This window comes from Staurois parvus, unplaced genomic scaffold (assembly GCF_062004578.1).
Source record: "Staurois parvus isolate SC_StPar_1 unplaced genomic scaffold, SC_StPar_1.0 ptg000348l, whole genome shotgun sequence".
Taxonomy (NCBI): Eukaryota; Metazoa; Chordata; class Amphibia; order Anura; family Ranidae; genus Staurois; species Staurois parvus.
Window position 1 is genome coordinate 596,195 of NW_028318144.1, and position 13,795 is coordinate 609,989.

Below are 13,795 nucleotides of genomic sequence, written 5' to 3' on the forward strand. Positions count from 1 at the left end.
AAACTAACTTTCTCTGCTGCAGCCTAAATTGAGTTGTAGTGGCCCACTAATCTGTCAGAATATCAGTCATATTCTGGAGTGTCAGAGCTTTGGACTCCCAGCCACCTGCAACTGTTCCCCCTTTCCCCACAACCAGTCACTACATATTTCATCTTCTGCTTGTGCTGCCAGTAAAATCTGGGAGATAGGAACTGACAGCTGCTGTGAGTGTGAGTAGTGGTAGCCTCAGTATTTCTCTCAGCGTGTTTTACATTTAAGGGTTCATGTACACAGGTGTAACAGAACCGGACCCCGACTGCACTAGGGTATTTCCGTTATACTCCCGCTTCCTTGTCCGAACACAGATCCCCGGACACCACCGCTGACCATACAAGACAAGACAGCACCAGACTTGTATTAAAACAGGAAATGGACTGCTTTATTTTAACACAGACACAAGATATATACATTCAAGGGAACAACCCACCTCCCTTCATAAGGACACAGGGTGGGGCAAACCAAATCTAGCAACAAGAGACATCAGCAGACACCCCCACCAAGCCAATACACAAAACGCATACATCCCATAATAGTTTGCTCCCAAGCAAGACACAATGGGACCACATGGCAGTAAACAATGAACAACCCCCACATCTCACATTTACACAATATCAGGACATTCCACCCTGTACCCCTAATAGGCACACGGTGACTTACACATAATAGGGATATGAGGAGCTGAGACAGGGGTCTCCCCGCCTTTCCAAAGGGCCCCCCACCCAAAGTGACTCCCATCACAACGGGGCATTTGGAAACTGACTGCTGGAAAATGTAGGTCAAAAAACGTCAGTTTAGCTGCATTTGCATACTACATTTATGCACATTTGCGTTTTAGAAGCGGTTTTAATAGATCACCTCAGGAGACCTTCCCAGATGCCCAGAATACACTGAAAAATAGTAAATAAATAAAAATTAACTATTTCAGACATTTTGAGAGAAATAGAGAGAGCAGAAGCAGAGAGAGCAGTATGTGTTGAGATGACCTGTCTTTTCTGGTTGTATTCACTATGGATCCCATCATGAGCATAATGCGGCACGTTCTACCATTTTATCCTTCACGCGAAACCTGGAACTGACTGCGCTGGTGTACCGGGTCCATTTGAATACATGGAAACCGCTTTGCATGCATTTCTGATGATGAAAAAAGGCTCTGGACATGGAATAGTTAAAAACTCTTCTAAACGCAAATGCTTATAAATGCGGTTAACCGCATCTACAAGCGTTTGACACGCCGGTACAATCTACTCCTGAACGCACGTTTGGTGCGTTCAAAAAAAACGACTGTAAATTCAACTGCCTATAAAGGACTGTAAACTCAACTGCCTGTAAACGACGATGTATACACGGACACATAGGAAAACATTAGGGTGAGTTCAGGGACTGCTGAAAAAAACGCTGAACAGCTCCTGAACATCAGTTTAGCAGCTGCAGTGCACATGAACCCTTATACCCTGTGTACCGGGTCCATTTGAATACATGGAAAACGCTTTGCATGCATTTATGATGATGAAAAAAGGCTCCGGACAGCATCTGGACATAGAACAGTTAAAAAAACGCTTCTAAACGCAGTTAACCGCGTTTACAAGCGTTTGGCGTTTGAAACGCTGGTAAAATCTACTCCTGATCGCAAGTTTGGTGCGTAAATGAAGATGTGTTCATGGACACATAGAAAAACATTAGGGAGAGTTCAGGGGCTGCTGAAAAAAAACGCTGAACAGCTCCTAAACGTGGGATTAGGAGCTGCAGTGTACATGAGCCCTAAAGCTCAAATCCAGGCTGGGCACCTTCCAGGGAGAATGATTAACAGCCAAGTCATATAATATATATTAGAATTACTTGCGAGCCGCTGAGGTATGAGATACTAATTAAATATATAGGTCAGCAGGCATCTATTCACATCCTCATATAAATGTGTTTTGTAGTAATATACAGTATATTGATTGCTTATTGCCGCGCCCTAAATGTGAGATATGAATACTTCCAGAAATAATGAACAATCCAAGTCAACTTATTACAACTTCAAAATAAATCAATAATAGAATGTGAAAAAAAACAAAAAACCTGAAAAAAATAATAGTAATTTAAATAATAAAAATGAAGAGTGTCCAAAAAAAGTCTATATAAGTTCGATTCAAGTTGATTGGTCAAACAAGATTGCAGATGGATTCTTGCTGGAATATAGATACGTCTATGCGCTCACCTTCCATTAAACCCAATGCTGGGCTAACACAGCTTTATGGTGTTTATCCTTGATGGATATCTTTAGAGACTCCCTTGGATACTCCTGATGATTGATAATGGATGACTGTGGGTCTGTGGGTTAGCTTTTTTATCATGGCAATAAAAAGTGCTCCATCTCCTTGTATTATTCCTCGTCAACATTAACGGCTAAGTCCACCTTTTACAAAAACAATTATAAATGCACCCATATTTTCAGCAAAAGTACATTTAATATTTTTGAATGCTTCTGCAAAGCATTGCGACAATGATTTGTGGATCGTGATTGCAATGCAAGGCTCCTGCAAATTCTTCCTCTACCTCGGTGGTCTCCAAACTGTGGCTGAGGGCCAGATGAGGACCTTTGCTAGGCTTTATTTGGCCCTTAGGGCACTATTCCTCCAAGTGATATGAGATACTATTCCTCCAGCTGATAATAACAGTGCGGCATAATTCCTGACACTTGATGCGGAACTTTTCCTCCTACAGACATTAACAATGGGGCACTATTCCTCCCGCTGATACCATTGATGGGGTACTCTTCCTCCCGCTGATACCATTGATGGGGTACTATTCCTCCTACGGACATTAACAATGGGGTACTATTCCTCCCGCTGATACCATTGATGGGGTACTATTCCTCCCACTGATACCATTGATGGGGTACTATTCCTCCCACTGATACCATTGATGGGGCACTATTCCTCCTACGGACATTAGCAATGGGGTACTATTCCTCCCGCTGATACCATTGATGGGGCACTATTCCTCCTACGGACATTAACAATGGGGTGCTATTCCTCCCGCTGATACCATTGATGGGGTACTATTCCTCCTACGAACATTAGCAATGGGGTACTATTCCTCCCGCTGATACCATTGATGGGGCACTATTCCTCCTACGGACATTAACAATGGGGTGCTATTCCTCCCGCTGATACCATTGATGGGGTACTATTCCTCCTACGGACATTAACAATGGGGTACTATTCCTCCCGCTGATACCATTGATGGGGTACTATTCCTCCTACGGACATTAAAAATGGGGTACTATTCCTTCCCCTGATACCATTGATGGCGTACTATTCCTCCTACAGACATCAACAATGGGGTACTATTCCTCCCCCTGATACCATTGATGGGGTACTATTCCTCCTACAGACATCAACAATGGGGTACTATTCCTCCCGCTGATACAATTGATGGGGTACTATTCCTCCTACGGACATTAACAATGGGGTACTATTCCTCCCCCTGATACCATTGATGGCGTACTATTCCTCCTCTTGTTGACGACCTTGAGGTCATGTATATTCTCATTGATGATGGGTCTGGGACATTTTTTACCCCAACTGGCCACAATCCGGCCCCCCCTAAAGCCTGAAAGACAGTAAACTGACCGATTGTTTGAAAAGTTTGAGGACCCCTGTTCTAGCTCCTTGTATAAGCTGGAGGAAGTGTCAATGGCCTACAAGTTTGGTAATCACTGCACTTATGTTTCACAACTACAAAGCTGTCTGCTCTGGTGGCAGATGGGACTGTAGTGCATTCATTCACTCACAGATTTGAGCCGTGAAAAATTCAAGTGACATCTGCTGCTGGGCACAAGGACCCCTGCATGCTTTCGGAGGCTGGTTTGAGAATGAGAAAGTCCTCATGCAACCATGCTACTCCCTAAACATGCATGTAACATGGTCTAAAAGGTGGAGTTGGTCTTCAAGAAGGGGTAACCGCTCCCATCCTGCCACATCCCTTTGGTTGACACTAATGAGATTGGCCGTAGATGATGGTCATTGTCTGTACTGACACGACCCATCCCGTAAGACGGACAGAAGTGATGGACAATTGTGCTGTCCCCCTGCTTTACTGCAGAAGAACGAAGCCTGTGGGTGGGCTTATGGTAAAATTGACTGCACTTTAGGATCCTGTCTAAGTTGCCCTGAGGATTATTTGGCTCTGCCTTGTAAACTATGGCCTTCAGTGAAAAAAAAAAATTTGATGCAACGCTTAACCTCCCTGGCGGTATTCCCGAGTGTAGTTCTGGGTAGAGTTTCAGCACCACAAGCGGTAACCCTGAGCTACACTCGGGCTTACCATGCGGCGTTGCTCCGGGACCTGTTCTTAACTTACCTTGTCCTGCGCTCCCACGATGTCCCTCCTGCGGTGACCTCGGTAATGTCCTTCGGCCGATGCCGGCATCTGTCATCTGGGTTCCGTCCCCTGGGACGTCGGGACGTACGGGGACGGAATGGCGGGAAATCTGAAAATGACAAAGAGTGACATTCACTAAAATCACTAAAATCACATAATAAAACATTCCTGTATCAAACCATTTCACATACATTTTGTCCCGAGTGCTTTGTCCGGCGCCCTGCCTGCATTTTTACTGTTCTTTCTGCCTGGAAACTGAGAAACGTCCATGGCGTCCAAAAAGCGTCCCTTTAGGTCAAAAGCGGTTTTAGACCGGCTAGAGAACAGCGATAGTAAATCAGAACCACTTGCAGAATTGAGTGATAATGATTCGTGGGGGAAATTCCTCATCAGACACTGAAAACGATTCTGCGACTTTGCTCAGTGATGTGCGAACTTGGCGCTCTATTTCAAATTTCAGTGTTTTTGGTTTGATTACATTATTGAATTAAATTTATTATTATATTATAATTTTTTATGATTATTAAATTATAATTTATGATTTCGTGTTTCAAATTTTAACATACCCGGGATGTTTACTAGACTCTTGTTCGGACAGATTTCAGTGAGTTATTCCTAAAAATTACAGGACTATAATAAAAAAAATACATATTTCCATGCAAAAAAAGTACCGCTTTTAGCACAGAAATATGGACATAATCAGACCGCTAGGGAGGTTAATTATAAAAGCATCTGCACTGCTTACTTTTTGCTTGCAGCCTTCCCCTCACAGAGTCCCACATCCCACAAATACTAGTTGATTTTCCAGTGAAGTCCACCTAATGCAGCTTCCTGTGATGGAGTGGCAGTGATGCTGCATTGCTCCTGAATTCAGAGCAGAGTTGTCACTCTCATGTAGGGGCTGTGCCTGCTGGCGCTACAGTAGAATGAGAAGATGTTGCAGGGAGTATAGCTATCGGAATTGCCAATGCTGATTCGTAAGCCCTGGATATCCGAATTGCCAATGCTGATTCGTAAGCCCTGGATATCGGAATTGCCAATGCTGATTCGTAAGCCCTGGATATCGGAATTGCCAATGCTGATTCGTAAGCCCTGGATATCAGAATTGTCAGTGCTGATTCGTAAGCCCCGGATATCCGAATTGCCAATGCTGATTCGTAAGCCCTGGATATCAGAATTGCCAATGCTGATTCGTAAGCCCTGGATATCCGAATTGCCAATGCTGATTCGTAAGCCCTGGATATCAGAATTGTCAGTGCTGATTCGTAAGCCCTGGATATCAGAATTGTCAGTGCTGATTCGTAAGCCCTGTCAGTGAGCTACTGATCACTCCTGCCTACAGATTTCTGGATTTGCAGCACTGTTTCTTCTGCTGAAACCTTTCCCACTGTGAGCTACAGTGCCTGGGAGTGGGAGTGTGTGAGATAAAAATGGAGAATTTGGCTTCGGGAAGGAAAAGGAAGTTTACTTTGAGGCTCGTGCATAACATAGTAACTTTAATAGGGACTTGTTTGGGCTGTCATACAGAAGCCTTTACTTGTAGTTTAATGCAAACAGGAAGCAAGTTGAATCTGTGGGGGGGGGGGGCAGCGCTGGAAATGGGGTAAGTATTGCAGCAAGAGTTACTACTGCTGCACCTTGCTGCCAGTAAAATATCTTTGAGAAATGCTTTTTGAACTCATGTTCTAATATGGTAAGATCCGTTTCACATTACTGTCACTATATTGATTCAGAGATTACTTCTACAAAGCACTGTATCTGGTTTTCAGTACAATCAACCCTTGGAAGGTTCCTTCTTTTTTTGTGCAGTGTTTCTAAAATGGGGTGCCGCAAGACTGTCCATTTTAAAATGGCCCCCCATTCTAAAATATGAGAAACTATTCTAATAGTTTTTATAATGCAGCAACATCCACACTTGTAGGACACCCAACATTAGAGGTGATTTATTAACTAAAAGGCAGGCCTGTCCACCTGCTGGCTTGTATACAAGTTTTGTCCAATTCTTAGACATTTTGCCAAAGCACCCCTGAAGAAACCTCAAGGCACCCCAAGGTGCTTGGGCACCCTGGCTGAGAGAGGCTGTTTTAGTGTTACACCGTGAAGTGTGATTGGAGCCTTATGCAGGCCATAGATGGCCATAGATTCTGTGTGATGTGCACTAGTTTGTGTAAATCTCCCCCACCCTCCCTTTATCTAGGTTCACACCTAATGCAGTCCATAGACGGGTCGAAAACCGGCCGTTTAAGAAAAAAAAAAAAAAGAAGAAAAATCGGTCGTTCAATAGGCCGACGTTCCCACCAACGGTAAAAAAAAAATCGACCAAATTTTCGTCTCGTCTACGGCCGGCATTTAATTACTTCTGTCCCTGCAGAGAGCTCCGCTATTATATTTGACATGAAAAAGTATTGCGGTTGCAACAATGTATCCATTTGTATCCATTTCGGATACAGATGGTTTTATTCGGATACAAATAGATACATTGTTGCAACCGCAATACTTTTTCATGTCAAATATAATAGCAAACTGGAATTCTTCTTTTTCTTCTTATTACTTTTCTTTCTCTTCTTTTTCTTCTTCTATTTCTTCTTCTTGCTGGTCACGGCTTATGTGCAGATTTTTTATCGGTAAAAAGATCAGCCGATTTGCCCATCATTGCCGGCAAAATCGGACGGGTTTTCCAACTTCACCCATTAAAAAAAAAAGTGCCAAAATCCCGAAAAACTGAATTTTTTTTTTCGGCTGATTTCCGCCCCGTCTATGGCCTGCATTAGTTATACTTTAAAGTGATTGTAAAGACTAGATTTTTTTTTTTCTTTTATTAAAATAACAAATGTTATTCTTGCCTGCTCTGCAATGGTTTTACACAGAAAAGCCCCTGACCTCCTCTTCTGGGGTCCTACGCTGGTGCGCCAGGCTCATCCTCTTCTCTGTGTGCCCCTGTAGCCAGCCACTTGCTATGGGGGCACATGTGCGTGCTTGCTTCTGAGCTGTGTGTGTCTATGGAGCCGCGCTCCATAGACACACACAGCACAACTTGGCCCCACCTCACAGAATTTGATTGACAGTAACAGGAGCCAATGGCCCTGTGAGAAGAGGAATCTCTTAGCAGACTCGGGTAAGTATTTCGAGAGGCGTGCGGAGGGAAATAGAATAGCAGGGAATGCATTTAAGTCATGGGTGTCAAACCGGCGGCCCTCCAGCTGTTGCGAAACAAGTCCCATCATGCCTCTACCTTTGGGAGTCATGCTTGTAACTGTCAATCTTGCAATGCCTCATGGGATTTGTAGTTTGGCAACAGCTGGAGGGCCACCAGTGGTGTTCATTCAGAGGCCATTAAAAACAAAAAGGATGTCTTGATGCAGGGGTGCTCAGCCTGCGGCCCTTGACCTCAAACCAGGGAGAAAAAAAACACCTAGCCTTTTTAACCATTTTAACAGTTTGCCTGGAGAGTTTTACTCCTACACTTGAAGGTACCGTATTTTTCGCTCCATAAGACGCACCTAGCTTTTAGAGGCAGAAAACAGGAAAAAAAATATTCTAAACCAATGGACTGCAGACACAGTACAGGAGATGACCAGAGACTGCGGGCACAGTACAGGGGATGACCAGAGACTGCGGACACAGTACAGGAGATGACCAGAGACTGCGGACACAGTACAGGGGATGACCAGAGACTGCGGACACAGTACAGGGGATGACCAGAGACTGCGGACACAGTACAGGGGATGACCAGAGACTGCGGACACAGTACAGGGGATGACCAGAGACTGCGGACACAGTACAGGGGATGACCAGAGACTGCGGACACAGTACAGGGGATGACCAGAGACTGCGGACACAGTACAGGGGATGACCAGAGACTGCGGACACAGTACAAGAGATGACCAGAGACTGCAGACACAGTACAAGAGATGACCAGAGACTGCAGACACAGTACAGGAGATGACCAGAGACTGCGGACACAGTACAGGGGATGACCAGAGACTGCGGACACAGTACAGGGGATGACCAGAGACTGCGGACACAGTACAGGGGATGACCAGAGACTGCGGACACAGTACAGGGGATGACTGCTGACCTTTGGGGAGGGAGGGGAGCGGGTACCTGAATTTGACAGGTACACGCTCTTAATTCCGCGGAGTTGTTCTTTGGTTAGTGTCCGCTCTGCAGTGGGACCATACCTGTTCCTCTATCCAGCGGCGCCCTGTCTTCTGTAGTGTGGGCGCTCGGCTTGACAGCCGGGTGCCCAGTGCGCATGAGCGAGAAGCGCTGCGCTTTGTGATTGGTCCGGCGGCTTCTGGGACCTGTCATGTGTCCCAGGTGCCGCCTTAACATTCACAAAGCGCAGCTCTTCTCGCGCATGCGCACTGGGCACCTGGCAGTCAAGCTGAGCGCCCACACTACAGAAGACAGGAAGACTGGGCGCCGCTGGACAGAGGAACAGGTATGGTCCCGCTGCAGAGCTGAGCGGTCAGCCCTGTATTCTGACATGGCAGCGGTGGAAATACCGGACCGGCCGCTCCATATTCGCTCCATAAGACACACTGACATTTTCCCCCCTTTTTTGGGGGGAAAAGTGCATCTTATGGAGCGAAAAATACGGTAAATAATAATTTTTTTTATTAATAAAGTTGACTGACCTGTGGAAAATATGCAGTAAAAGAGATCTGTTTTCCCTTTCTACAGGCTTGTTCCAACCAGTAACATAATTACCTTTTTCTATTTACTCTTCAGCAAGCGCCATTTCTGGGGATTCCGAAGACGAAAAACCTAAAGATCTCAAAAAGAACTTGCTCCGAAAACGCATCCGAAGTTCCAACGACGAGCCGTCGGAGGAAGAGGAGGAGAAACCTATCCGAAAGCGTCTGAACCGCATCGAGACGGATGACGAGGACGAAGAAGCGGACGCCAAGCCCGTCGACAGCAGCGACAAGCCTCCCGCGGAGGAAAAGCCTTCTGCGACGAGCACCGTCCCAGAAAACACTAAGAAGCCTTGTTACCGGCTTGAGAGCGACGAGGACGATGACTTTGAAAACGTTACGAAAGACGGGAGCCCTTTGGACTACAGCTTGGTGGATTTGCCTTCCGCTAACGGACAAAGCCCGGGAAAAACTATTGAAACCTTAATCGGTAAACCGAGCGAAAAGAGTCAGACTTCTAAGGACACTACGCCAGCTGTTAGCCAGGCTCCCAACGGGACTGGAAGCGGGCAAGAAGCGGCCGTTCCGGAGGAGGACGAGGATGAACTCTTGAGAGTAACTGACCTTGTGGATTATGTCTGTAATAGCGAACAGTTATAAAAAAAAAAAAAAAAAAAGAAAAGTCCACCTCTTCCATATTTTTTGTGCTAATTTATTCCACAGTAGCTCATACCAGCGGGCCAGTTATGAAAAGCGGTTTTATTCTCGGGAAAATAAACCCACTTGACTTTGGATTTTACCTTTTCTAGAAGCGAACGTTTGACCAGTCCCTGCAGTCTTTCTGTGAAGTGACACGTTTTTGAACTCTCAAATAATATCTGTACATTTTTAAAGAAAAAAAAAAAAAAATCATGTCTCTCATTTGCATTTGTGGTCATGGGGTAATTTCACTGACTGAAACAATGTTCAACAACAAACATTTGTGGTTCTTGGGGGGGAAGTTTGTGAATAGGGGTGGGGCGGTGCAAAATGCATTCCAGATATTCCCCAAAAACAAAAAAATCAGTTTTTGTTTTTTTTTCTTTTCTTTTTTTGTTTTTTTTTTTTTAGGGAGCTGAATCCAAGCAGAATACAAACGGGGGAAGGGAGGGAAGAAGCACTTGATGCTTTTTAGCTTTTTTTTTTTCTTTTTTTTTTCATATGAGATATATATTCTATTTAAATACTCAGTACTTAGGTTACGATAAACAGGCAGTTATAAATAAAATTTACCAACTACTTTACTATGCTTTGTGAGTCTTAGCTATATATGGTTGGTCGCCCCATTTTTGTATACATAGTCTAGAATTCAGTGACCACAAGATGTATATTTAACCACTTCTGTGTCAGAAGGCCTAATAACACGTTATGTTGCAATTTGCTGCTGTAACTTCTAAAAGTTGATCCAGAAAAAAAAATAGAAAACGGTTTCCATTTTTTTTTTTTTTTTTGAGGGTGTCGAGGTGCATGCGGAGGGAAGGGGGAACGCGTGCCGAAGATATTTTCTACTGATGTGCCACACAGTGTATAACTGTCTCTTCTGCCTTCTCTTGTGATATTATAGACTTTATACTGGCACCAAACTGGATTTGTGAGGTCGTTCTTCCCGGTGCGTTCTGTCTGTTACCGGTGCCCGTTACCTAGCGATGTGTTTTTTTATGTTTGCTACAAGCAAGCGGGTCGTGTGTCAGAAGTGCATTCCCTTGTAGGAGACCAGACCTTAGGCCATGTCTTAACAAGTGACCTCAACTGCACATTCGGCTTCGTTTCTCCAGATTCAGCGAATTCCGCTTCGGTTCAGGAGTCGCAGAATGGAATCTATTCAAACAGAGGCGGACTGAAAGGTGTTACCAGGAATTGGATATTTGGTTAATTTGCACATTGGTGAGTGTATTAAAAAAACAAAAAAAAAATAAGTAGGTATTTGCTGTGAATAACAGTATTTGAGATTTAATACAACTGTGTTCTTCGTCACTATTGCATCAGACCACTTGATGCCAGTTTCAAGCACCTACGTAAACGGGTGTGTGTGCGCTTTGTAGGGATTAGCGAGGCCTTTTTGGCTTTTTTCAGTCTGTCTCGCCACATGCACATTATATACAATACCCAGGTGTAGAGTCTTAACATAAAGCTTTTCACTTTTTGGTAGGTAGCTGCCTGTACATGCTTTTGTATTGTAGAACTGCTTCTTTGCAACTTGAGTGGCACTGAAACTCCCGCATAAAATGTGGACGCCGCTCCGACCGCTCGTGGAATCCTAGAGTAAGGTGGCCGCCTGCACATGCTTTTGTATTGTAGAACTGCTGCTTTGCAACTCGAGTGCCACTGAAACTCCTCCATAAAATGTGAACGCCGCTCCGATCGCTCCTGGAATCCTAGAGTAAGATGGCCTCAGCCGTAACTCCGGTGTGGTCGGAGTTGCGGCTGAGGCCATCTTACTCTAGGATTCCATGAGCAGTTGGACCGGCGTCTACATTTTATGCGGAAGTTAGGGTGCGACTTGGCATACGATTTGCTATTCGGCTTTTTTCAGTCTGTCTTGCCACATGCACACTATATACAGTACCCAGGTGTAGAGTCTTAACATAAAGCTTTTCACTTTTTGGTAGGTAGCTGCCTGCACAGGGGCGGACTGACTATTTGGAAACTCGGGCACTGCCCGAGGGCCCGGGGTCAGTAGGGGGCCCCATGAGATGCCCCTGGTACCTTTTTCATAGGCTTTTTTGAGTTTGGGCAAGGACACAGGGGCCCCATGATCCCCTATTGCCCGGGGGCCCCATGAGTTGTCAGTCTGCCCCTGTGCCTGCACATGCTTTTGTATTGTAGAACTGCTTCCTTGAAACTCGAGTGCCACTGAAACTCCTCCATAAAATGTGAACGCCGCTCCGATCACTCTTGGAATCCTAGAGTAAGATGGCCTCAGCCGTAACTGCGGCGTGGTCGGAGTTGCGGCTGAGGCCATCTTACTCTAGGATTCCACGAGCAGTCGGACCGGCGTCCACGTTTTATGGAGGAGTTTCAAGACTGGACCTATCTGAGGACACTGCTCCCCTTTTAGTGCCGGTGAGGTGATGTTTATATGCTCCAGCACGCTATGCACACTAGCTGAGCACCACTGCACACTATATACAGTACCCAGGTGTAGAGTCTTAACATAAAGCTTTTCACTTTTTGGTAGGTAGCTGCCTGCACAGGGGCGGACTGACCATTTGCAAACTCGGGCACTGCCCGAGGGCCCGGGGTCAGTAGGGGGCCCCATGAGATGCCCCTGGTACCTTTTTCATAGGCTTTTTTGAGTATGGGCAAGGACACAGGGGCCCCATGATCCCCTATTGCCCGGGGGCCCCATGAGTTGTCAGTCCGCCCCTGTGCCTGCACATGCTTTTGTATTGTAGAACTGCTTCCTTGCAACTCGAGTGCCACTGAAACTCCTCCATAAAATGTGAACGCCTCTCCGATCGCTCGTGGAATCCTAGAGTAAGATGGCCTCAGCCGTAACTGCGGCGTGGTCGGAGTTGCGGCTGAGGCCATCTTACTCTAGGATTCCATGAGCAGTCGGACCGGCGTCCACATTTTATGCGGACGTTTCAAGACTGGACCTATCTGAGGACACCGCTCCCCTTTTTGTGCCGGTGAGGTGATGTTTATATGGCCCCATGAGTTGTCAGTCTGCCCCTGTGCCTGCACATGCTTTTGTATTGTAGAACTGTTTCCTTGCAACTTGAGTACCACTGAAACTCCCACATAAACTGTGGACATGGCTCTGATCGCTCGTGGAATCCTAGAGTAAGATGGCCTCAGCCACGCCGGAGTTACAGCTGGGGCCATCATACGCTAGGATTCCACGAGCAGTCGGACCGGCGCCCACATTTTATGCGGAAGTTTCAAGACTGGACCTATCTGAGGACACCGCTCCCCTTTTCGTGCCGGTGAGGTGATGTTTTTATGCTCCAGCACACTAGCTGAGTACCACTGAAGTCACATGATACAGTGAAAACAAGCACACTATGTTCTGTGTATTCCAAATCGGGTTCAAAAAGCATGAAAAGCATTGTGGGCTCTTTTGGAAGGGTAACATCAGCAGTTAGAGGAATAGTTCACCTTTTCATGAAGTATGAAAAGGTGAACCAACTTACTACACCCCCTTTACCCACACCCCAATTTTCACTGCACTCCTCTCCTTCCTTGATTATCTTCAGCTTTTTGCGCTAGCTGATTGACACCCCGGTCACATCAAAGCCGATTTTGAAATCGTGCGACTTACAGTGAAGTGTAAAGTGCTGCGTAAATTGACGGCGCTATAGAAGTACCTGAAATAAATAAAATTAAAGTTGCACAATTTCAAAATCAGGTGACCCGCTGATATTCATTGCAATTTGCAAGACATCCCACACAGATGTCTTTGCTAATCGCAACAAAAGTAGCACATGTACTACTTTAGAAATCGGTGCGGCTCCGACCAAGTCAGAACCGCACCAATATGATCGCTGTAATAGCGGACAATAGAGTGCGACTTGACTTACCATTTGCAAGTTGCATGCCAAGTTGCACCCAATGTGACCGGGGGCTTAGTCCAGGCATTTGAAAGCCGCGCACTTCTGCGCCCTTCTTTCTTCCGGGATGGCTCCGAGTGATTCTCATTGGTCATAGCAGTTATGGGCAGGAGGCTGATCAATGCCGACTCACTATTGCAAGCACTAGCATGGCAC

The 13,795-nt window shown here is 45.6% G+C and overlaps 1 protein-coding gene across 1 annotated transcript in view; it reads left to right on the top strand.

The window, feature by feature from the left end:
* RSF1 (remodeling and spacing factor 1) overlaps positions 1 to 10,669 on the top strand; it is a 92,379-nt gene extending 81,710 nt beyond the window's left edge. The window contains exon 16 of the mRNA XM_089684504.1: positions 9,142 to 10,669. Coding sequence (XP_089540630.1) covers positions 9,142 to 9,707 — 566 coding nt within the window. The 3' untranslated portion in view covers positions 9,708 to 10,669. The remainder of the gene's footprint in view (positions 1 to 9,141) is intronic.
* Positions 10,670 to 13,795: the final 3,126 nt, after the last annotated feature.